The sequence below is a fragment of the Asterias amurensis genome, chromosome 17 (genome assembly GCF_032118995.1).
Source record: "Asterias amurensis chromosome 17, ASM3211899v1".
Taxonomy (NCBI): Eukaryota; Metazoa; Echinodermata; class Asteroidea; order Forcipulatida; family Asteriidae; genus Asterias; species Asterias amurensis.
Window position 1 is genome coordinate 7,461,207 of NC_092664.1, and position 27,087 is coordinate 7,488,293.

The 27,087-nt window shown below is 40.1% G+C and overlaps 2 protein-coding genes across 3 annotated transcripts in view; one reads left to right on the forward strand and one right to left on the reverse strand.

Annotated features, from left to right (window-relative positions):
- The window catches only part of LOC139949472 (transmembrane and coiled-coil domains protein 2-like), an 80,650-nt gene that overhangs the window by 44,415 nt on the left and 9,148 nt on the right, over positions 1-27,087 (reverse strand). For both annotated transcript variants that reach the window (XM_071947824.1, XM_071947823.1), the window contains exon 2: positions 6,206-6,313. In XM_071947824.1, the coding sequence (XP_071803925.1) occupies positions 6,206-6,313 (108 nt within the window). The remainder of the gene's footprint in view (positions 1-6,205; positions 6,314-27,087) is intronic.
- The window catches only part of LOC139949473 (ras-related GTP-binding protein C-like), a 53,964-nt gene that overhangs the window by 9,573 nt on the left and 17,304 nt on the right, over positions 1-27,087 (forward strand). The gene's annotated exons all lie outside the window — the stretch shown is intronic.

Here is a 27,087-nt window from a genome sequence, read left to right on the forward strand (position 1 = left end):
AGTATATTTAAGTCAACAATTAATAGATAAACCAAATCGTACGAAATATGCATGCAACTGGAGAGTACATTATCATGATTGTTAGTGTTAGCAGGTACTACTGTGTAGGTCGACACACTTCGCCATGTCCGTATCTCATAAATAAATGCTCAGTGCTATCTCTTTCAATAAAATGTAACACTCACCCACCTTCGGATGAACATACGAATACAACCTCAACTCATTTCAGGACAATTCCACAGCGGCTGGAGAAGTTGGAAAAGAGACTAGAAGAAGGAGTGGCGTGTTACTGGCTCATGAGGGAATGTCAACTCGGTTGGACTTTAAACCAGGAGGGAGCGAGTACACACACACACACACTGACACGAACAATCAATGTACACCTTTGACACTAACTAACGCAATTATAGGTCGGTGTTTGCTGGCATTTTTTATCTACTTTTCACGATGGTTATTCGTGTTTCAGGGAAAATTGGCACTGGTCCATAATTGGGAACAGAAGATGAATAAAAAGGGCATGGTGAAGCTTTGAAATGAGGAAGTAAAGCTATAGAAAACAGAACTTTGAAAAAAAAAATGGATTTCACAAATGATTTTGTATGAGTCATTGAGTGTAAGGCAATTGGTTTTGTACAGCACTACACAGGCACACAGACAGGCAACCACTTTCTCGTTCTGGTTGCTAGGCAAAGCAATTTGTCCATTAAGTAGTAAACTCTCTTTTTTTGCGCCAAAGTACAATTTTATTTTAAATCTTTAGACATACACAATAGTTACAAGTTGTACAGGGGCTGTCAAGGTTAAAACAAAAGTATAAAACTGTCATCAGAAGATGTGTAAAACCAGACCCCTGCCAACGATAAAAATATAATTATACAATATAAAAAGGTGATTGCACTGAAACATTTTAAAATCGCACAAAAGAAATCATTAAATACAAGCAAAACCAGACTATTGAAAAAAAAAAAAACTACACCCACAACAAAACACCGCAGCGATAAGAGGAAGGGACAACAATAAAAAATAAAAAACCACAATAATACAGTATAAGAAAACTGTGAGAGCTAGAGCAACACAGCATGACACTAAATAATAACATAGTTAGGTATGACATTATGATGTCTTGTTAGTTGCAATGGAAGTTTAGCTTGTGACACTTTTTGAGGCTTCACATAAATAATTGGAATTCGGCTGGTAACTGCCAAGTTGGCCAGGTCTCATTATATCCCTATTGCTGCTGTTCATGTCCCTATTGCCCTGCAAGTGGACTTACACAGTTGCGTAAAGTTTCGTGAAATCCGCCCCTGGTCTTTGTCCTGGTCTTGCCCATGTCTTGTCCCCAAATTGCCCTGGTTTTATCTCTGTTGCTGCTGGTCATGTTCCTATTGCTCTGGTCGTTGTCCTGGTCTTGCCCATGTCTTGTCCCCATTGCCCTAGTCTTATCCCTGTTGCTTGGGGTCATGTTCCTTCTGCCCTGGTCTTTGTCCTGGTCTTGCCCAGGTCTTGACTTCATTGCCCTGGTCTTATCCCGTTCGCTGCTGGCCCTGTCCCCATTGCCCTAGTCTTATCCCTGTTGCTGCTGGTCATGTTCCTATTGCCCTGGTCTTTGTCCTGGTCTTGTCTTTGTTGCCCTGATCTTATCCCTATCACTGCTGGCCTTGTCCCCATTGCCCTAGTCTTATCCCTGTTGCTGCTGGTCATGTTCCTATTGCCCTGGTCTTTTGTCCTGGTCTTGTCTTCATTGCCCTGGTCTTATCCTTATCGCTGCTGGCCTTGTTCCCATTGCCCTAGTCTTATCCCTGTTGCTGCTGGTCATGTTCCTATTGCCCTGGTCTTTGTCCTGGTCTTGTCTTTGTTGCCCTGATCTTATCCCTATCGCTGCTGGCCTTGTCCCCATTGCCCTAGTCTTATCCCTGTTGCTGCTGGTCATGTTCCTATTGCCCTGGTCTTTGTCCTGGTCTTGTCTTTGTTGCCCTGATCTTATCCCTATCGCTGATGGCCTTGTTCCCATTGCCCTAGTCTTATCACTGTTGCTGCTGGTCATGTTCCTATTGCCCTGGTCTTGCCCAGGTCTTGACTTCATTGCCCTGGTCTTATCCCTATCACTGCTGGCCTTGTCCCCTTGCCCTAGTCTTATCCCTGTTGCTGCTGGTCATGTTCCTACTGCCCTGGTCTTTGTCCTGGTCTTGTCTTCATTGCCCTGGTCTTATCCCTATCGCTGCTGGCCTTGTTCCCATTGCCCTAGTCTTATCCCTGTTGCTGCTGGTCATGTTCCTATTGCCCTGGTCTTTGTCCTGGTCTTGTCTTTGTTGCCCTGATCTTATCCCTATCACTGCTGGCCTTAGTCCCCATTGCCCTAGTCTTATCCCTGTTGCTGCTGGTCATGTTCCTATTGCCCTGGTCTTTTGTCCTGGTCTTGTCTTCATTGCCCTGGTCTTATCCTTATCGCTGCTGGCCTTGTTCCCATTGCCCTAGTCTTATCCCTGTTGCTGCTGGTCATGTTCCTATTGCCCTGGTCTTTGTCCTGGTCTTGTCTTTGTTGCCCTGATCTTATCCCTATCGCTGCTGGCCTTGTCCCCATTGCCCTAGTCTTATCCCTGTTGCTGCTGGTCATGTTCCTATTGCCCTGGTCTTTGTCCTGGTCTTGTCTTTGTTGCCCTGATCTTATCCCTATCGCTGATGGCCTTGTTCCCATTGCCCTAGTCTTATCACTGTTGCTGCTGGTCATGTTCCTATTGCCCTGGTCTTGCCCAGGTCTTGACTTCATTGCCCTGGTCTTATCCCTATCACTGCTGGCCTTGTCCCCTTGCCCTAGTCTTATCCCTGTTGCTGCTGGTCATGTTCCTACTGCCCTGGTCTTTGTCCTGGTCTTGTCTTCATTGCCCTGGTCTTATCCCTATCGCTGCTGGCCTTGTTCCCATTGCCCTAGTCTTATCCCTGTTGCTGCTGGTCATGTTCCTATTGCCCTGGTCTTTGTCCTGGTCTTGTCTTCATTGCCCTGGTCTTATCCCTATCGCTGCTGAACCCTGTCCCCATTGCCCTAGTCTTATCCCTGTTGCTGCTGGTCATGTTCCTATTGCCCTGGTCTTTGTCTTGGTCTTGTCTTCGTTGCCCTGGTCTTATCCCTATCGCTGCTGGCTTTGTCCCCATTGCCCTAGTCTTATCCCTGTTGCTGCTGGTCATGTTCCTATTGCCCTGGTCTTTGTCCTGGTCTTGTCTTCGTTGCCCTGGTCTTATCCCTATCGCTGCTTGCCTTGTCCCCATTGCCCTAGTCTTATCCCTGTTGCTGCTGGTCATGTTCCTACTGCCCTGGTCTTTGTCCTGGTCTTATCCCTATCGCTGCTGGCCTTGTCCCCATTGCCCTAGTCTTGTCACTGTTGCTGCTGGTCACATTTCTATTGCCTTGGTCTTGCCGAGGTCTTGTTCCTATTGCACTGATCCTGTCCCTCTTGTCCTTATTGCCCTGGTCTTGTCCCTATTGCCCCTATCCATAGGTTTTCTGATCCATTCCTGAGGAAATCAAATTTAAGCGGTAACTTGTGATCAAGCCCATCATTGTGCCAGACAATATTAAAGTCTAACACACAAATGGCTTATTGGCGGCTACAGCTACGGCAGTTGCTATGGTCGTCCAGCTGTATATCCATAGCTGTAGCCAGCAATTTTGACATGACCTTACACTGGATACCAGCACCATGTCTTCCTAGATTGCCCAGGGGTTCCCTGAAGCCCACATGGACTTCAGCTCAACTTAATGTTTTCATTTCATTTTGTGTACACTGTTCACTCTACAATATTTGTACTAGCGTGGAAAATAGTAGTCATGATAGAAGCCAAAGGCACATACACTACATGTACGTTAGTTTAAAGGTACATTGTTTTTTCTGCATATATGCAGGCTATGTGCCTCATTTAAGAAACAGGAAAATAGCTGAAAAGCAGCATGACTGCTCACATTATCACACCCAATGTACCCTGGCCAGCACGAACAGAGGATGATGCTCTTAGTGCTGCAACACCCAAGGTTTTTCGAATGGTGGTGTTTCATGTAATAGAGCACCCTCTACTTTTCGAATATATACTCGATACTACATAGTAAGGGTCGTTTTAAATCAACAATAAGAAATCCCAGAAAAAGTCGTAGCACTTTTGACAAAAATGTTAAACTCCCTTAATTTCGGTGATGTGCTCTTAAAATTAGATTCTTGACATTGGACAAGTCGGTGGGCATGCAACCCAGCACCCCCTAGCCAACTATTGGTCTTGCAGGCCTGAATGTACATGTACATGTATGCGTTCCATGTTTCTCTCTGTCTACCACACCAGCATGGATAATGTGGCATCACACTAGAAGAGGTGGAAATACGTGAATGTTTTATGACGGTGAAAGTAAAACGCTTTCCTGACGTAACTCACCTTCAGTTTGTAGACAGAAATCTTGTTACATTAGTCTGTCAGCTGGAGGTTTGAACAAGTCAATACTGTATCACATGAAGGGTCTGGGTAACGCAAAACCACCATTCACACAGGCAACTGTCTGGTGACACTGACATAGTACGCTATCATTACAACAAAGCTACTGTGGTGTTAACATTATTGACCCGATTTCCTGCTTTTTAGAAAGTTGCTCTCGAACAATTCAAAAGATTGTCAAGCGTAGGGCACTACGGTTTTGTGTGCCTGTGTATGAAAAGATACATTGATGGATTCATACTCCATACATAATACGATCACGTCATCAAAAAAACAGCATTCACAAAAGGTTTATTGCCGTGTTTCCTGGTAAGCTAGCTGTGTCAATATCAAGTTTAATGTTAGGCCTAGAATGCACATAAGCTGCAGCGTCTGACGCTACACGTATGTATTAGTCCAAAGCAAAGTCAGTTCGAAGTGTTAAGTGATGCTACCCAGATGTGACAGCAACACAACTTGGGAATAAATTGTGGATGTATGTAAATCAGCCGTTATGTATCTTGGTTGGGCTAAAAAGCAGACGATTTCAAAGAGAGAGAGAGAGAAAGAGAGAGCTTCAGAACAGCTATATTTATCCCTGTTTACACTACAGAGCAAATATCAAGGAATAAAACCCCAGGAACTCATATGGGGAATTCTAACCCCACCGCCATCTCACGTTCATTTAAGATTCGAGTAATTTACCTTAGAGTAAAATAACAATCATTTGCTAACCATTAATGGTTAATTTATATTGTTGTGGTACCCGCTGCCAAAACATAGGACTCGAACTGCCTCTAGCCACCGGGCAACCTCGGTAGTCTAGTTGGTAAAACACTGCTCTAGAATTGCAAGGGTCGTGGGTTCGAATCCCACCCGAGTAACATGCCTGTGATATTTTTTCACAGGACTCAGGAAAGTACTGAGTATACAGTGCTAACACACATCGGTGTATGGGTAAAAAAAACAAAATTTAAATTAATAAACCATTAATGGGTTATCTGGTTTCACCAAGCTACTCCCAAGCAGGGGTAGCTACATGTATTTGTCTGAAATGGCTCATTCCCAGGAGATTGCCAGGGTTAAACGTTCCCTGGGAAATTCCCAGGAATTTGTGCTAGTGTGAACAGGGCTTTTTGTCCAACAGCAAGGCTATAACTTAATTAACACCCCAATTGTCTTGTGTTCCACCTCAGTTCAGAAAATAAGTGATTGTATCTGAACACTAACTAAAGATGTACATTTGTTGTTATACTCACCAATACAATTGTTTTTTGACACAAATAGTTTTTTGGAACAAGGCTGTTGTGGATATGATTTGAATAGCTTGTCCCTGGTTTCTTGCCCTGTCTTTTACCTCTGTGGACCTTGGTTCGAATCCCACATCTGGCCTTTCACATGGATTAGGGTTTCAGTCCCGACCTGATTGTGTGGGTTTCCCCATTTGAGGGTTTCGTCCCACATCTACAACTGAACAATTCTCGGGCCTTTATGTTTCGTTTTTGAAAAGGCAAGGGCGCCAAGGCATTTTCTCCTTGGTAAAGGGAACCCTATGGGGAAATTGAAAATTTCCACTGGAGCATTTCAATGGCACCAAGGCAATGACCAGTGGAGGCAATCGCATGGCATGGAGGCAATCGCCTTATTGCCTTTGTGAAGTAGCAGACCTGATTTTTTCTTTCATCCCGTTATCGGCACTAGTTGGGCTGTTGGATGTGTAACAAAAAAAATAATAAGGTGATGGAGGACTTACCAAATGAGGTTTTGGAGACCGCTGGCGGAGACGGCTCATCATTCCCGTGAGAATTCTGAGTACTGAGGTCCTCTGCACTACGACTACGCCGATGAACTGGGACAACTTCTGCAAATATACACACAGCAAAACAAAGATTAGACTAGCTGGAATCATTATTGCATAAATTATGGTTAATGTCAACCTTCAAGATTAAGTTGAAAACCACATTGTTTAATCTCGCTTATGTGTAATTGGTCTTATTTTCCTTGCTGTGTGTGGTTCCCCCTCCTGTGTGCCTTGAGCACCTCATTTTGGTGGATTTTGGCGCCCTATAAATATTCTTTATTATTATTATTATTTTAAAAAAAGGAAGGACACACAAATAACATGTTTGTGCTGATGTGGCAAAGTGGTTTTACCAGTCAGTAAAAGTCTTTTCACACAACAGCAATTAAACATGAGTCCCTGGTTTAATTTTAGCATGGTCGCGAAATTTTAACAAATGCACCTTGTGTGAAAGGACAATAATTGATAGAAAAGGAGGGACAAGTTTGAGAAGATTTCACATGGGATCCTGGACAGTCCAAACATTGTTGTCCTTTCACATGAAGTGTAACTTGTGAAATTTCATAACCATGCTCAAATTAAACAAGGTAGCCCTGCTAAATTGCTGTAATGTAAAAAGGGCTCAATTTCTCTTCATGGTAATCTAGTCTTACAGCTGTGCAGATGTACATGAGTCTACGAGAGAAACACTCAACAATGTATTGAGCTGCTTTATGCATGGGTGATGTTCCACATCCCCAGGAAGAAAGAATGTTCTAGGCTAGTGATTTGGCACACTTGATTTTCTAGTTGTATTGGCCGCGTTTTCAGAAAGTGGATGTTTTTTTAATGTTTTTTTGTCAATACATGTGTAATTACCATAATTTGCTTCTCTGCACCTAGGTGTACATTATAAGTGTGATACTTCCAATGTATAAGCAGAGAGCAAGGACCACTTGATATGTAGTTTTAGTGGCCAAGTTGTCAGAAAGTGGATATTTGTCAAGTGTTTTGTCAATAAGTATGTAAGAAAGTGAGATATTTCCAGGTACAAGTGTTTTAAGGTGAAGTTCTTGCCAAGTGGTGAAGGATACCAAATTTAAGTTTTGATGTATTTAGTGTCAATGAGCAAGACAATTAAAACCATATTTGCTTCTCTTCACCAGATGTACAAATGGTATTTTTCTATGATGTAATAGGATTTTCATTGGTATTTTTGTCAAGAGCTGAAACATACTAAATTCAACTTCCAGCTTTTACATTGTTTTTGTCAATGAGCCAGGCCATTAAAAACCATAATGTGCTTCTTCCCCAGGTGTATAAATGGGATATTTGTACATGTTCTATGTACAGATTCTTGCTAGATGGTGTAGCAAAGCTAGTTTTAGTTATGGTGGCTGTATTGTAAGAAAGTGGACTTAGTTAATCAGTTGGTGTGCTGATAAGCAAACCAATCCAAACCATAATTTGCGTATCTACTTAACCATGCTAACCAGGTGTGTAAATTGTTTTTTATTTCTCAATATTGATGCAAATCGTTGAGAAAAACACCTAATTCACATAAAACAACTGGTTTTCTCATATCTTTATAGTTGTACAATACACTTTGTGCTACATGTGTACCAGCATTTCAGCTGAATTGGTCTACTGTATAACCAAAACAAAACCATAAAAGAAAATCCTTCCAAATTGATTTGTAAACACGCACACACATGTAATAACAATTGTTTATGAAGTGTGACCAGTAATAGACGTACCATAACTGGTTTGAATTGTGCATCGAGCTGCCAATGCAAACAGAAAGCATGGCATGATAAATTACCACATGCCGCCAATTGTGATAAGTTTCTTGACTCTGCATTGCCTTAAAGGCAGTGGACACTATTGGTAATTACTCAAAATAATTATTTAGCATAAAACCTCACTTGGTAAATAGTAATGGGGAGATGTGGATAGTATAACACATTGTGAGAAACTGCTCCCTCTGAAGTGAAGTAGTTTTCGAGAAAGAAGTAGTTTTCCACTTATTTAATTTTGAGACCTCAGATTTAGAATTTGAGGTCTCGAAATCAAGCATCTGAAAGCACATAACTTCGTGTGACAAGGGTGTTTGTTCTTTCATAGTTATCTCGCAACTCCGACGACCAACTGAGTTCAAATTTTCACAGGTTTGTTAATTTATCTATATGTTAAGATACACCAAGTGAGAAGACTGGTCTTTGACAATTACCAATAATATCCACTGTCTTTAATTCTTAGCTTGTGATATAACCATTCTTGCTTATTAGGGCAAGAGCCTATTTTTTGCGATAGCCTTTTAAGCGGAGAATGCCTATAGAAACGTGGAGTGTGCATGAACACAAGCAAACATTTTCTGCTAACCTGAGAAATCTGCTTAACATAAGCTTGACATACTTTGCTTACACTTACAGTAAGCAGAGCCATCAAATTGGACCCTGATCATCAAGAGAAATTAATGGGAAGTCGTGGTTCACTTTTGGTTTTTGTTCATTTCTGGAAATGAAACCAAAGACTAATTAAACAAAGCTCTACTATAGACCAAATACCCAAGTACGGTTGAGAAACAAATGCAAAGTCAAACACCTCATTATGGGAGAAACAAAAACCATTAAAAAAATTCCATGAAAAGTACAGACATTATTTGATTTGTGAAACCTTGTTTGTGTCTTGAAAGACCGCACACATGGTTTCAAGGTTACACGGTTTCTCTATTCCTTCAAGAAAACTGAAACAATATCACACAACACTCGGGTGTTCTGGATAATTGGAATATAATTCATCACTTGGTCAGGACTAAAAGGTCGTCAGTACAGTTTGTATGGATTTCATAAAAGTGCTTTTAGCATAATTTGCAGCTCCGGGTAAATGGGTTTATTGGTTAAGAGTGATGACCAAGGCAATTGCTTGTCAAGAGGGATTAATCATTTTCAGAGTAAAACATTTATTAGTGGATTATGATGTATTTTGATTTGGGGTTGCACAAAGACAAATTAACTAGAGCAGCATTTGAATGGATGCCATTTGAGCAAAATGCTTGCGCTCTACAAACGGAGCTATCTACATGTAGCCCTACATGTTGGCCGACACATTATTTGGTCAATATCTTTGTACGGGGTGTCAGTCAGATGTTAAACAACTGTTAACTTTTGTGTAACCAGGGATCACACCCAAGTTTACAACACAACCTGGGAAGTGGCAGTCAGGGGATCACCTTCAACTTTGGATTTTTTTCCTTTAAAGGCAGTAGACACTATTGGTAAATGTCAAAGAATAGCCTTCACAGTTGGTGTATCTCAACATATCCATGAAAAAACAAACCTCTGAAAATTTGAGCTCAATCGGTCATCAAACTTGCGAGATAATAATGAAAGAAAAAAACACCCTTGTTTCACGAAGTTGTGTGCGTTTAGACAGATATTTCGAGACCTCAAGTTCTAAATCTGAGGTCTCAAAATCAAATTCGTGGAAAATTACTTCTTTCTCAAAAACTATGGCACTTCAGAGGGAGCCGTTGCTCACAATGTTTTATACTATCAACCTCTGTCCATTTCTCGTCACCAAGAGATGTTTTATGCTCATAAATATTTTGAGTATTTACCAATAGTGTCCACTGCCTTTAAAGCCTGTTTGATCATTACAGTTTCATTGTGGTCTTGTGGATTCCTTGTTATCCACTGTGTCTTACAATACGAATATATATCTGTTTTTTTATCTTTTTGAAGTTTACATGATTGCCTGTCAAATTAATTGTGCGTCGATCACCGACCTAACACAGAAGAGATTATTGGGCGATAAATTACCATAACTGCAGGGTTTTGTCAGACACGACAAGGTGCAAAACAAAAAATACCAAGGGACTGAATCGAGCGCCAATTTGCCACTCCTTTAATGTCAGTGCATAAGTAATAATAGCGACTGTCGCCTAGAATGAAATTCGATAGTGAAATGTAATTTTCTGGAGGGTGACCAACGGAGCTGACAACGAGACGAACCTGCCATTAATCGAATCCTTCACAGAGGGAGATTTAGGATCCAACCATTGATTTCAGTTCAGGCAAATTATGAAAAAGCACGACCATGTAAACAGGAAGTTTATTACCAGGTTTCTTTGATGGTCCCTGGTGGAAAAGATGAGCTGGAAATGATAGGACTGGCTTCTTATTGATCGTGGGTCTGACAGAAATTGTATTTTGCAGGCATGCACATAATGCAACTGCAGTTTGTTGACAAAAGAGGATTGTGCAAGGCACAGCAATACTTTGTGTTGTGTACTTCTGTAATTTCCAATGACGCAGCTAAGATTTAGATTTAGATTTATTTATTGACCAAGAAACCTAAACAGGAAATCAGCTGAAAAGTTGCTTACATAACTTTGGGAATAACTTAATTTTAAAATCATCCTTCGGACTTTGTATTTCAACTTTATCCTTTAATTTTGTCAACAAACTGTACGATTATGATTTAGTAAAAATTTAACTAATAATTGATGATGTGGTGGTCGAGATACATGTATATGCAATAGACCAACTGTGTGTTTTTGCGCAAATTCTAGCCCAAGAGGACTGTCTTCATTTAGTGACAAAGTTCTTGTAGACACTAGACTTGTTAAACATCTTTTGCAGTAATAGCGTTCTGACTCTCTCCACGATTTACACGACACTGGCTATGTTCTCGCGAGACTCCTGGCCCCAGCAAGACTACTGCTCTCGCAACTTCAGTCTGATTTATGGAGAGCCAGCGGTCGGGGAGCCAGCAGTCTTGCGCGAGAATAGTCTTAGACGGCAGAGAGTTAGCTACTGAGTGTACTGAGCCTGATGTTTTACTGGTCAGATAGCGTGAGTCTTGAGAAGAGTAATCCCTATAGACGGTGCATCAGGTGACATCACTGGGCCATATTTCATAGCGCTGCTTAGCGGCCTATTTTGTGCTGACTGTGCAATATCTATTTCATAGCGCTGCTAACTGTAAGCACACAAAAATGCATGCTAACATTCCTGTGCTTACCGCACGAACAGAAATGACGTCACAATGCAAATACACGGTAAACACGCAATATGTCCGTCCAATTTTTCTGCTAACCTATGAAATACGCTAAAGCTTAAGCTTAAGCAAATTTTTCTGCTACAGTAAGCATGTAAATTTGCTCATTGTTAAGCAGAGCTATGAAATTGGGCCCTGGTCATTTGCAATTGTTCAAGTGATTATAAATGTAAACTTATTATTAGTTATTATAACTTATTAAAAAGCATAGTTATTTCCGTTGATATTTTTACTGACAAAACGTGACTAAAGAAATAAACAATGTCATTAGCAATGTCTGGGTGTTTTGTGATGAAAAATACAGAAACGAATAATGGTCAATACAGGGATAATTAACATGTTACTGTAAGACTTTGAACTTTCCAAGGTGATAGTACGTTGTAAATGTAAGTTTTCCTGCACAATACGATACAGTGATGTTCGTTTTTTTTATCACTGGTTCTAGTGGACTATTCATCTGTCTGTAGAATAATTGGACACAGAACTTTAACGTAGGCGTTTTCTAATTTGCAGCTCTGTGCATCTAGAAGTTACCAAGTATTGGCAATCTACACGTACATGAAACACGTGGGTGTTGCATCAAAGCTGCACTGTCCAAGTGTGTAATGCATGGCATTTATACAATGGGTGCATCCCAGCGTGTTTCTCTCATTAGCAAAAATGTACTGAGTGCACTAAGATCCTGAGTAAGACAGTACGGAAGTGACATGAAGTATCCATCCTCCTACATCCAACCCCCCCACCCCCCCCCCCCCCTCACCTCTGACTCGTCTTTCTAGTGGGAGCACCGTAAGCTTTGCACTTGGGAGATAAACAAGCTACCGTATTTTCCTGCGGATAAGACGCCTCTTATCTGACTTTTTAGACCCCAAAAACATCGATGCGTCTTATCTTTCGGTGCGCCTTGTCTGCTGACGATTGATTTTTTTTTTATGATCACTGCGTGATATACGAAATACCTTCATTGTCCAGTTCAAATCAACGAACCTTTGTGTGAAGAATCCTTACTCAATAATGCGGTCGAACAAGGCTATTCAGACACTGAGACCGTATTTTCGTTCGAACAATGCCGCAATCCCCAGACGGTCCAATTATTCCAACAATGCTGCAACGTGTTTATTCCCCATAACCGTGCTTTCATTCCATTAATGCCGCAATGCGTCTAGATTTCGGTCCAACAGACATCGGCGGTGTACAAACGTTTTTCTGTGTGGCCGGGTATTCGTTCCGAAAACGATTGACAGTCAATAACTTCATACAAATGTCATTCACCCAACCGCTATTGTGTGGTAATATTTATTGCCTCTTTTTAGACGTTTGCTTTTAAAAAGTTTTATGGGAACGTAGCATTATCTTACTAGGATATGATTTGTATTTGTTTGTAAGGCCAAATAAAATGATACAACACTAGCCAAAAAAAATAGGGAAGAAACTTGCTTCAAAACTTCGGGTAGGAACGGTTGTTAAAATCATGGTTGCCCTTGCATGAAACTTGCCTGTAAAATCAACGATGTCCAAGTTCAGACTCGAAAATCTCTCAAAATGACACAGAAAATTAGCCCAAAAACGCAACCGTTCCGAGGTCTGTAAATTCAATCGCCCTCTATTGGTAAAAATTACGCGAACCAGCAATAAACGCATTGAGACAAGACTCGATGTGTCTGGGCTAGACTGGGCCCCTGTCTTTATCCGCAAGGATAGAATAAAGACAGGTCCCTGCCGCTAGATCCAGTGCTTCCCATTGGATACAATGAACGTGCAGTGACATAGATGCCCAAATAGTCACTGCTCTCAAGTCCGCAATGGAATTTGACTGCGTATCTATACGTTCAGGCTATGTGTCTGGGCATGCTTGGGATCCGCACAGTCACGTGGGAATTTTGGCGCATTTCCAGGCAGCGCAAACGCGACGGCGTAGCGCAACCTGTCGGCAAACATCGCTCAATACGGTGCCCACATGTCTCCAACATCTGTTGTGCAATCTCGAGATTGAGCAGCGCAATCCACAGTGTACATGTGCATATTAATGTGAGGATACATTACTACACACACACACGCTACGTCCGTCTGTTGTTGCAATGTACATGTATCTGTATCAGCAAGGATCCTCGTTGTGGGACGTCGGATGTCCAGGGAGGCATTGTGTTCATGTTGCAAATAAAATTATTTCAGACAGTGCGTAGACCGTGGTTTCTGCCCGCTGAGATTGGGCCGAACTTTATGTTATTTACAATATACAGCGTTGGCTGATTGGATAAAGGTCGGTGTACGTAGGTTCTCAAAGGCAACAAATTACGTCTTTGTGTCAATGTACCGACACCGGGTGGCGCAAGGTGTTCTTTTGTGTGCAGTTAAACGTGCGCCTTGTGCGGCGGTGCGCCTTGTCTGCTGATGTTTGAATTTTTGGGGGTCATTTTAGCGTTCTGCGCCTTGTCCGCCGAGCGTCTTATCCACAGGAAAATACGGTACATGTACGCAGTTGTGGCACACGGGACTCAAGTTCTAATGACGAAGTCACTGGGGTGTAGGTTCCAATCCAAGTCGTAACATGCCCTTGTGCGAGACACTTAACTATCATAGCTTCTAACTACCCTGGAGTAATAATGAGGGTAGGCTTCATACTCTTTAAGGGAAGACAAGGGCAATGTCTATATTTTACAGATAAAGTAGGGACTTAAAGATTAAAGCTTTTACATGTACCTCCAAGGTCAAACTCACACATTTTTATATAATTTGCTTGTAATTGTGTCAGTACAAATTAAGAATACTACATTGTAAGCCTATAAACATACAAAATAATACATACATTCTGTACAATTTACTTGTAGGCCCTAATTGCTTCTTGAAAATTACGAGCATGACAATTTTTGGGCAATCCATTTGGAAGCAAGTGAAATAACATAATATTGACTTTTTTTGCTACAAATCTATTTCTCAATGTGAATTCCTGGGAAACTGATGCTTGATTCTAAGACCCAGATATCAGCATTTGCATTTGTATACACTTTTTAAGCCGTGCTCCGTCTCTGACCGACCCTTTTCCCTTGTTGTACATTTAGACAACCCTGAAAATTTCTTGAAAACTTATGGAGACACATTTAATACAGAATGAACCTTCTGCCAAGAGGGAATGTTGTTGGTAGGCTCAGGGGAGAACCTCTTCTAAGGTTCTGACAAGCTTTACATTCGTCTGCCAGGCACCCAATGGATTACTGACCTTAAAAACACACTAGACTCATAATCCTTTTAACTCAAATCCTTTTATCTCTTATGCATACGTATACAGTATCGCCCCATCACTTTATTTATATAAGAGCTTGTTTGCTCAATCTACTTTTAAAATCCTATCAACTTGACAACATGAGGGCAGTGATTATAATAGCTGTCCTTTACCATCCAGGATGACTCAGGCCTGTATGCTTCATTTATGAAAGGGCAAGGGCACCAAGAAATTTTCTCCTAGGTAAAGGGCACCCTATGTGGGGATTGTAAATTTCTACTAGAGCATTTCAAGGGCACCAAGGCAATGACCAGGGGCAACAGAGGCAATCGCCTTTGTTGCCTCCATGAAGTATCAGGCCTGAATTGACTGTCAGTAGTGCTATGACTATGGGTTGGAAAAGTGCATCTGAACTCTCCACTTATGAACAGACACACAATTAAGTCTGCAGTTAAATGGATTAGGCTAAACACCCTAACAGATCCTCCTTGTTTAAACCATTAGGCTGGAAACATACAGGGCATTCACCCCTAGAACGATTGTCACACGCTGCAACTATTCCTCTGCTATACAGTCACCATTTTGGGAGTCAATCGGCAGGGGTGGTCAGGTGGGTGTAGTGGTACACTTTCCTTGCCTTCTACCTCTAGGACCCCTGTTCAAATCACGCTGGGGCACTATGCTGATTGGGGTTTTCAGTCCCTACCCGACTTCGTGGGTTTTTCCCTAGAATATTTTTCAGGGGTTTTCCTCCTACATCTTAAACTAAAACTTAAACTTAAACATAAACATAAGATTTTATGATTCATAAAAAAAAAATGATTTCTGAAAATTTTTTTTTTAAATGTGGGAGAGGGTTCCAACTCATTTGAGACCAGGGCCATGAAGAAGAACTTACGCTCACAAAGGAACTTGTTTACTCCCGCCCACCAGAAAATCAGGAGAAAGAGCATGTTCAATTGCAGGGCCTAGCATGTGGAATTCCATTCCACTCCATCAAAAGTTCTACTAGCTCTGTTACCATAATCGAAAGCTCCCTAAAAACATACTTTTTTTATCAGTAACTCTCGGCCCGCTTGCCCCTCCATGTTCTCGTCATAAACCGGCTTTTGCAATTTTTCTTGCCTCAAGTTGCAGGCTTTGCCTGGTAGTGGTTTCCCTCTTGCTTTTTGCTTTCATTCCCCTATTGTTGTTATTCTTGTCATTCTCAGAGCGCTTTGCAACCCTGGGAAAAGACGCTTTATAAATGGTTTTATTATATTTATTATTAATACCAGCAACTTTTGGCACGTCTGTGTAACACTTGGGTAAACACATTCCATAGTTCATCATAAAGTATGAAAATGAATCATAAACTGCTAGTTATGAGTAATTTCTATGAAGCTTTGTGGAACTTCACGTGACGTTAATACACACAATGACTTCAACCCTCCATAGTAACAACAAACAAATCTAAAAGTTGAACTCTGATAATCTCATGACTAAAAACCATGCAGATTGACGTACATGTAGCAAATCGATTTACTAAAACCACTGCACTTGTGTACAAACTGTTGTTAGTGACTCTATACAGGCATGATATTTGGTCTTCTGGAAAAAAGTAGTACTTTTTTTTTTTAGCACAGGGGCTTGTTCAGGGTGTAGGGCCTATGGTTTAATATATTTTTCAGGCTATTTAATCACCATTTTTTCTGAGTTTTCCCAAGGTCAAACAAATTGGAAATCAGACTATAGTAGGCAAAGTATCATGCCTGTCTAAAAAGCTGTCTGAATGTAGGTCCATAGAGCAAGTTGCTCTATGGTACATGTAGATTCTACAGCACAAACATGCACCCTTGTGACACCTACACCTACTTGACCAAGTGGGCACTGATTAACTTTAACCTTAGGCCTGTAATACCATTTTACCTCCATGGTAATACCATGCAAGTCCAACAGTCCAGTGGTTATAAGGTGTTTGGCTAACAGCCCGAAAACCTATTGTCACAGTTCTGTTTTTTGGTGTTCGGGCATTCCGCCTAAAAACCTACTGCTTTTGTACTCGGTATTTGTTCCACTGTCATCTTCTTATCCATGAACCTTCTCCCACAATTTACAGAAGAGTGAAGATGGTACAGACTTGAAAATTACCACATACAGTCTAGTACGCTTTTTTATGTAGATGGAACAGTAAACTTTTTGGGATTATGACGTCATCAAGTGTCGAGTTACAAGGTTATGTAAGTTTACAAATTTTTATTTTCTTATTGTTGTATGTCATTCAATTTGAAAGCTACTAGGTTCATAATATGGCATCTGATAGATTTAGTTTTTAAATTAATTTTGGCTAAATTACCCTGTTTGTAATGCAAGTGTCAGGCTTCGAATTTAATTTTTGAGAGGGCAAGGCCATTTTCAAAAACTTTTGAGGGGGCACCAAGGCAAGACCAGAGGCAACATATATACATGTATGCCATTTTATATGGCCTATTCCACATGTTCCATGCCTGTTTTTTTTAATGAGATCAGGCAAAGGGCATTTCGATGAGGTATATGTCAATTTGTATTGGCTTTTTGCAAAGGGCACCACAGCAATTGCTGCATGATGCCATGGGTTAAAAGGAACACGTTGTCTTGGATCGGACGAGTTGGTCTATAAAAAGCGTTTGAAACCGTTTGTTATGAAATGCATATGGTTAGAAAGATGTTTTAAAAGTAGAATATAATGATCCACACAAGTATCACTCGAAACTGCACGGTTTTCCTTTTACGTCGCGAACTATCACGGTCGGCCATTTATGGGAGTCAAAATTTTGACTCCCATAAATGGCCGACCGTGTTAGTCGAAAGGGTAAAAAGAAAACCACGCAATTTCGAGGCATATTTGTGTAGATCATTGTATTCTACTTTTACAATATCTTTCTAGCCATATACATTTACAACAAACGGTTACAGAACGATTCTCAAAGACCAACTCGACCGATCCAAGGCAACGTGTTCCTTTAATTCAAGGCATGGTCAACATATTCAAATTAAAGTTTTTCAATTAAAAACATGGCCATTTTAACCAGAGCAGCCAATCTTTGCATCCTGCAACCAGGAATATTTGTACAGCAATCAGGAAGATATTACAATTGTATTAATAGGGGAATCTGGGAGATTTTCAAATTTGTTCATAAGAACATGGAAAGATTGGTTTGTTTTCGGAATACGTTCTGCAGAGTCAGGCAGAGTTGGTGGCTCTGCCATACAATCAACCTGCAGCCGATTTCATGAAACGCTAGGATTAATCTTATCTCGAGTAAGGACGAGTAACTTGTCCTAACTCAGGATAGTTTCAATGCATCCACGTCTATGGATACGGAACTGAACTCGTCCTAAGTCCTAAGATTAATCCTAAGTTAGGAAGAGTTTGGTGAAATCGATTGCTGAGAACATTTCATCATATTCAGAAGAGATTTTATATTTTGTTATGAATGTAGTCAATTGAAACAAGAATCTGCGATTCAGGCCTTAGGTATTCTTCAAAAGCAATTTCCTGGCATTTGACAGTATTTCAGATTGACTTATTTCTCTGGAGGATTGGTGCTGGTATGAACTTTATGATCAGCAGAGCTTTCCAGAATGAAACTAATCATTTTGTGTTTATATTACCAACCCTATACTTTCATTTCTTAAAAAAGTGACATTCTGAGTTTGTTGACTTCAAAAGACTAGACTGGTCTCCTGTCTTTAGATAGGTACTTGCCTTTCAGAACCAGTAATTTAATTTGATACAAAGATTTCATTGGTTGAACCTGAGTGATTGGTCCGAGGTGATGTTTGGCAGCTGCACTTGCAGTCGTCTGCATTTGAATCTAAGGGAAGGGTGCAAATGAAGGGGGGTTGACCTAGGCCTTAAGGCCCCTCTCTGGCATTATTCACGAGCCTCGAAGAGTGACGTCAGATGTTTAGGCTATCAAATGACTTGTTTGGAAAAATTGTCAAGCGAGGGCCTGACGCTCTAATTGATGGATGTTGCAATCACGCTGAGGCATGACAAATAACGCAAGCTTCATTAGAAATGTCAACACTTAATGTAATTAAATGTTCACACCCTACATGTTCATCAAACACCTAATAAAATCTACACAGGGAGACAATATAATCAATTTGGGTCTAACTCAGTCAGGCAAAAATTACTCATTAATTGATAAATGGTTTAATTATTTATAAATTAATCACTAAAGCACATAGAATTGTGTCTAAATGTACAGACAGTCAATTTTAAATTAGTGACAAACTTACATTTAAGGCCAAACAACAAAAAATACCAGTTGATCGTTCCCGCCCGCATCCTTTTTTGGGGCTGCATCCTTTTTTTTTACTATTTAAAATAACAAAAAAATTGTTTTTATTTTAAATCCATCTTTTTAAAAGGACTGGCCTCTAGGAGCTTTTCCCGAATCTAACTTGATGCTCTTGAACACTTGTAACCGTCTGTTTCATAAACAACATTAGTGAATGCCTACCAGCAAATCTTTTTAGTGTTATCCGACCCTGTTAGTGTTAGTGTTAACACAGGTCCTCATGCAACTAATACTAAATAAGTTTGCGGTTGATTCAAACTGAAGAATTGGTGGCCTGCTTGATTTGAAATACTAAGCGGCCATCTTGAAAAAAATGAGTAAATAGTAAGGCCCTCATCCTCCTCTTTTTTGAAAAATCCAGACGATCAACTGGTATTTTTTGTTATTTGGCCTAAACAGAGAACAGTGCTTGAATTTGGAGCAGTGGGGGGGGGGGAAACAAACTGCATTCAGAGAGATTTTGTACATCAACAATTAGAGGGAGATATTTATAACATTTTGGAACTGGAAATGTTAATTCCCACAATCAAGGAGGTTTTCAAATCTGTTCATTAGATCACAACAACATTGTTTAGTTTTCATTGAACTTTGAGCAGAATCAGGGAGAGTACACTAATGTAGCTCAAAATGTCTACTGGACCAGGGGTGGATTTCACAAAGAGTTTGGACTAGTCCTAACTTAGGACTAGTCCTAGGGGATATACAAAACGTGTGGCTAGTCCTAAGTTAGGACACGCAACTCGTCCTAACTCGAGATAAGACTAGTCTAACTCTTTGTGAAATCCACCCCTGAAGTTTTTGTACAAGAAAAAAAATGACAATTTGACTCTTTGCACACCGAATGAGGTTTCCATTAATCACATTACTTCAAAGTGAAATGACTCTCAAATGGCTTTATACTGCTGTACTTTGATTGCTCCATGTTTAAACCAAGTTGTTATTGCCATTCATTTTAAGAGTAATTACCAAACGTATAATACATTCCCTTATAGCCATTGGACACTTTCTGAACAGAACATTAACAAAAATTTAAAGTTCACAGATTTACAAATAACTTACACTTACAGGGTTTACAGAAGTTAGTGGTGAAAGACTTCCCTTGAAATATTATTCCATGAAATGCTTTACTTTGTGAGAAAACATTAAAACAATTATCAATTCTCGATATCGATAATAACGGATTTATTTTAAACACATGTCATGACACGGCGAAACGTGCGGAAACGAGGGTGGGTTTTCCCGTTATTTTCTCCCGACTTTGATGGCTGATTGAGCCTAAATTTGCACAGGTTTGTTATTACATATATAAGTTGTGATACACGAAGTGTGGGCCTTTGGACAATAATGTTGTGCGATTGCTTTAAGAGTGGTAACCAAACGTATTTATACTACATTTTCTTAAGCGTTTTACTCAATCCTAACATAAACAACTCACAAGACAATCTAAACTCAACACAGCACAGAACAAACTTCCCATGAATCCCTTCATCCTTTTCTAATCCCCACCCTTCATCCCAGACATCTCCTGATGTAATTGCCTCGATCAGCAAATAAAAAGAAATCATCCACAACACAGAGAGCTTATTGTTAACATCTCCATGTAAGAACTGATGAGCTGCATTGATTATTGATACAAAGCCTTCTTGAATACAACTGCTAAAAAAGGCTGTACATGTCTAAGTGCTAACAATTGGAAAGCCAATTGATCGCCAGAGTCGGCTATAGAAAGATTATTTGTGTATTTCCACCAGCTGGTTAATGCTAGTGTACAAAAACATGTACTGTGTAAATTAACACTAACAGTACACGTATTTAGCATAAAAATATATCGTATCATGTAAAATATGTATCATACATTGTATGTCAGTGGTAGGCCAGGAACTTCATCATTGTGAGGGCAAAGACATTTTCATTTTCCCAAAAAGGCACTTCCATTGGAAAGTCTTTAAAAAGTAAGTCTCAGGGAAACTTTTGAAGGGGCACCAAGGCCAAGACATGGGGCAACAGGGGGCTGCAGTGCAGCAAGATCGTATCCTATACAGGGTATGTCAGTTTCAGACGGGTTTACAGTGCCATTTACCGGTATGTTGTATTTCAGATGTACCTATTGGTTCTAATAAATGTAGGTACAGAGGTACAATATTTGTACACGTAGTGTCTCTCATGCGAGATCATATAACAGTGTTACAAAATTTGAGCGGCATTTTCGGTGTTGATGCTCCGACAACTCAATGCCTCAAATCCTAAATAACACTCCTACAAAACCACATGGGATGACAGACAGACTCATCCGATGTGGTTTTGAACGTTGTTCATCTTCATCTATGCAATGCCAGCCTGCAATAACAAATTTAAAGGGGAAATAATACAAAGTTGTAGGCCAAATCTTCCTAGGGAAATCTTTCTTCCTCGTAAAGACTGTCAAAGTAAAGGAAGACCCCTCCCTAAAAAATCAACCATCGCTTTCAACTGTCGTCTACATTTCCCTCAGGATGGTGTCGAGACTACGGGGATATTACTGGATACAGTGCTTATCACACAGTGGTGTAGGGTAACATCAAATACAGTAGCAATCTAAATGAGCCTTGAGCGTCATTGAATAACTGATATGAGCACTATAAGAGCCACTGTAAGCGTTATTATAAGTTAGGACCAGATCACAGACAACAAGTAAATTTTTAAAGTTGGGTCATTCTTTTACTTGTACCGACAGTCAAATTAAAAGCCAAAGATGTGTACACTCTCGCTTTAGTTTTTTAATGAAAAAAGGAATACACTTTGTAGTTACTCTTTAAACAGCATGTAATGGCAGAGAAATGTTACTGTCAGATACATTTTTTAGATTGTGTTCCAATTACAGACTATTGTTCCTGAGTGGACATACATAGTACATGTAGGTATTGACTCCATTTATTTATTGCATAAATTTGTTAGACATAAAATTTGACTGTTGTTTTCTTCTTCTTTCCTCCTGAATAATTTCACTTTAATTCAGGCATGACTCTTGTTCCTTGGACATTGGAAACAAGTAGCACTTTTCTGTGTGTTTTGACAAAACAATGTTTTTTTTCTTCTGAGAAAATCGCAAATTTAAGTAGGAAGAACATCATGCCTGATAATTTTGTATAAATTCACTTAATGAATTGCTGGTTAGGCCTCTATTGCACCTGTCTGTCCGTGTGTGTCACTCCTGAATGCACACAAGGACTTCATAAAAATATTAATAATAATTTATTCAATTTATATCCCGCCCGCCCCATTCAAGGTTGTCTGCTGCAGTAAAATGCTCACAATACAAAATTAAAAACAAAATGAAGAACATGCAAAACAGATTATGCAGAAATTAAAAACAGCACCAATTTCAGTCAACATCCATTAGTACATGTGGCATAGAGTGCATAATATAGGTATTCTAAATTTGGTAAACATTCTAAAAACTAATACCATACAAAATCTTTTTGGTTAAATGCACTGCAGCTGTTGATTCCCTTTGAAGTAATATCGTTTGCATGTTATTTTCCACCAAAAAGCTGTTGAATGAGAAACGATTAATGCATGAATTAAATTAACCAAGATATCTTAGTTGGTGTCCATTTTGCAAATGCTGCGGCCAGAGATGCAGTTGGTACCCGCTGTCACCTCACTAAATGTGGATGCATAAGATGGATAACGTGACAGTGCTCTGCCATTTTCTTAGCAAAGTAGAAACTGTCTCCAGCTAAAACTTTCAAATGTGAGTTTTATTGTATCTTCCTTTTTAATTTTGCCTTTAAATTAACATTTATGCTGATAAAAAACTACTCCAACAACCCTACATACGTACCTTTTAAAACAGAACAAAGTAAGGAAAATAATGTGGGAAAAAAATATATTAAAGTAAGTAAGCTTTGACCCACTGCAAACACATGGACTCAATACGCATTGCTGTACCAAGCAGAACCTTATTTGGAACTCCTGCTGATAATGCTATTCCACAAATGTTTGACAAACCTACGTGTAATTCACCCTCAAGCACTAAGTTTTACATGCAATATTTGTCTACTTACTGAAAAAAAAACTGTCAGTATCAAGCATGCTATATGTACTTCATTCGTGGTTCTTGTACATGTTGTAATGGCAAGGCACTTTAGGGCGCATAATGTTCATTGAACACATTGTAAGGGAATTGGTGTTTGGAACCTTTTAAAGGGCATCAAGGCAAGCGACAGGGGCAAGGAGGCAATTACACGTGTAGCTTTTCCCATGAAATATGCTAATTACTGCATACAAATACTTTTGCAGGCCTAATTGTGTATGATTCATTTTTGAAAGGGCAAGGGCAACAAGGCATTTTCTCCTTGATAAAGGGGCACATTAGAAGAAATTGTCAATTTCTCCTGGAGAGCATTTCAAGGGCAAGGCAAAGATTAGGAGGCATGGAGGCATGGCCTTAGTTGCCTCCGTGAGCAGGCCTGCTTTTGGCTGGCAACGCCGTAGAGTTGTACACTAAGCGGACGCACAACGAGTTTGCCTTACGCCACCATCAACCCCATTGTCCACCGCAGTAATGTTAGTGGGCAAAGCGCAATGTGCAAATTTTGATGCTTCATTGGAAAGTCTGACTGCATCTGTTGCTTCCATAAAACATCAGGCCTCAGTGAATACTTTCACTTGTATTGAAAGTAATAATATTAGGCCTACAATATGCAAAAAATCCAAATACACACTGAATACAACCTGTACTTACATTACATCAGAAAGGTTTTATAGCATCTCCTTGCACAAGGTCAGTCCATCACAGTAGTCTATCAAAATGCATTATCCCTACACAGTACATAGCTATGAATTCCATTCACTTTCATTTTCATTTCACCAAGTAAGTTTCATCCCAATGCCACAAATCTGCCCAGAAATCGTTATCTTCTGGCTGGCGAAAGGCAATCAATGAAGATGCAGAAGTAGCATCTGAGATGCTACACATGTCATCCACAAACAAGCACCGAGATGGGATGTATTAGTGTGATGTGTACACGCTGCCCACTGCATTGATGTACAGTAGCATGTTCTTTTATCTACACAAACCCCCTCTTATGAATAGTGGTTAGACCACAGGCTAGACAGAATGAATGCATCTGACATTGTCAAGATAGGTATCAATATCGGGCCGTACCATTATCAATAGATAGGGGTGCAATTTGATACCCAACTCAACGCTGTGAACAACACTTTGAAAACAACATTGTGGTGTCTGCTTGGAACAATAGGCATCAGTTCTTGTGGCTGTGTTGTCAGATTATGGGTTCAAATCCTGGCCCAGCCAGTCACCACACAAGCCTGGGTCAATGACCCCTTGTTATCAATTTTAAAACTGTTTTGCTGCACCCAAATGGGTAATCTACTAGGTGTAGAAGTGTATTGCAATTGATACCCAGTTTCACCCATTTCAACTTCAGGGTTTTATATTCCAGTAGTATTGGGAACACTTTCAGGCCTGGAATTTCCTGGAGGCCACGGTCATTGACATGGTCTTGGCCTTGGTGACTCTTCGAATGTACCCCATGGACTTTAACATTTTAAAACAGAAGTTTTGCCCCTTTCAAAATGAAAATAGCCTTGCCCTCTCAACAGATGAAATTACAGGACTGCACTTTGGTTTGATGAACAGCAATACATTGTGTGTGTCAATTACAATGCCTAACACTTAACAGACACTAGGCAATTTGCTCCTTGAAATGCTTGCCATTGCCTTGGTGCCCCTTGAACAAGATTTTCTAGTTTTCTCATTTAAGGGCACTTTAGCACAGATAAACAGCCGTGCCTTTTTGAGTATGAAGTATCAGGCCTGCATATCATTGTATGTAACAGCATACGTTGCAAGAAATACACTTGGAGACAATCGTGTATTTGTTAGCCCTTTCTCTATGTTTGGACAGCGGAGTGCGAGGATGTAGTTTTATACGACCTGATCTGAAGTAGACAGCCACTTTAGTTTGAGTGCATGTATCTGCCCTAGATGCATGTCAAACAGGTGCAAGTAAACAGTTAATAGGCCTAGAGCTATCCAACAAAATATGGACTCTATGTATCCAGGAAACGATCACTGTCACCAAGATCCCTGTCAAATTGGAATACCTTGTGTACTTCATGTACAATTGGAGTCCTATTCTCCCACTTGAAGATTTACAGTGAATTGTTCCCGTATGGGCAACCCTTCAAAGATATCCACATGTCCCTTCTGCCTGATTGGAACCCTCTCATCCCAAACCGAGGTATCAGTGGTCTTCAATCGGGCATTCCTTAACAGTAGTGGTCTGCTGGCCAATAGCCACTTAAACCACATAAGGACTCAGTCAAAATGCCGTGGTCCTGCTGGCCATTTCACTTTTGAAAAGCATCACATAATTACATGGATATGTACTTGTGAGAAAGCGTTCAGACTAGTGAAATGACAAGCATAACTATAGTCCAGCTGGAAGTCCTTGACATAAAGTCAAGTGGAAACCCTTGAAACGCTTGAATTTGAAAACAGCTTCCATTGTGAGTGCCTGTATAAATGGTGCCCAACAATCAGGGAAACCTACATTACCATGACAACCCCTGTGTCTATAATCATACACTAGTCGCTGTTTTCCATGCTCTATGCTGTGTGAGTGTGCGTTCAGTAGTAGATCATGAACATTGCATTAATACAGACTTAGTAATGTAAACAACCTTTTCAGCTGGAGAAATCTTGTCAAATGGTGGCGCTATACTACTTTTAAGAAGCACCACAAAAGGGAAGCTGTGTACATTCCTGTCCATCATGATACATGTACAGGTAAATATTTCAGAATGAAAACTGGCTACAGCAAGATTTGATAGCACTATAGAAAGATTTACAATTCATGCCAATTTACTCATTCATCACAACATGTGAGGTACAAAACAGTTTATAACAAGTTACTGAAGCACACTAGCCCAGGAAAATAAATATGTACTTATGCTGTACATATATACAACATTTTGTTGTGACATTAAATACACCTGTATGGGTACAGGCATATAATTGATGGTAGCATTTGAATTGAGCAACTTCTCATGAAACCTTGCTCTCGATGTATAGTCCTTCTCAGGTAGTGGGGTTTGTTTGTCTAGTTGTACAATTTGCATGACAAGACTGACCAGGGGTGGATTTCACAAAGGTAGTCCTAACTTAGGACTAGTCCTAGGCAATGCTAAGAGATAGGACCAGTCCTAAGTTAGGACCAGTAACTCATTCTAACTTAGGACCAGTCCTATCTCTTAGCATTGCCTAGGACTAGTCCTAAGTTAGGACTAAGTTAGGACTACCTTTGTGAAATCCACCCCAGATCCCACAGGACTTGAAGGTCATCACCAATTGTCCTCAGTCAGTTTCACCTTTACTGTAGTATAAGAATTGCTCTACAGTACTTAATGTATGTATCTTGGTTCTTGGATGGTTTTCCTTCAAAATACTCCATAAAAGAGTTTTCACTAGACGGAGGTGGCAGATAACAGGAGAGTAGTTTTTTGATGAGAACAGCAGCTTTGTGTTGTTGTGAACAGGATCTGTTAAAGGTTGACAGCTTAATTAAGTTATTCTTAGTCTTAAAGGACGAGTTGGTCTATAAAAAAGCGTTTGTAACCGTTTGTTATAAAATGCATATGGTTGGAAAGATGTCTTAAAAGTAGAATACAATGATCCACACAAAATTGCCTCGAAATTGCGTGGTTTTCCTTTTACTGTGCGAACTAACACGGTCGGCCATTTATGGGAGTCAAAAATTTTACTCCCATAAATGGCCGACTGTGTTAGTCGACGAGGTAAAAGGAAAACCGCGCAATTTCGAGGCATGCTTGTGTGGATCATTGTATTCTACTTTTACAGCATCTTTCTACCTATATACATTTTATAACAAACGCTTCTCAAAGACCAACTCGACCGATCCAAGGCAACGTGTTCCTTTAAAGGCAGGCTATACCTTTGGTAACTACTCCAAAAAGACTTTACTTGGTTTACCATTTAATTCCACACATGGAGGAAAGAATAACGTGTAACCTACAATGTAGTAGGCCTTTAGTAATACTCGGACCTTTTTCTAATGGCTGTGGAAAGAACTAATGGTTGGCTCATTTTTTATGGCCACAGATCTTTTTCTTACGCCACACCGTTTCTTTGGAATAGTCTTCCTGTGCATATTCACCACGCTAATTCTTTACAATGTTTTAAGTCCCTGTTGAAAACTCATTTGTTTAAAGCTGCTTAT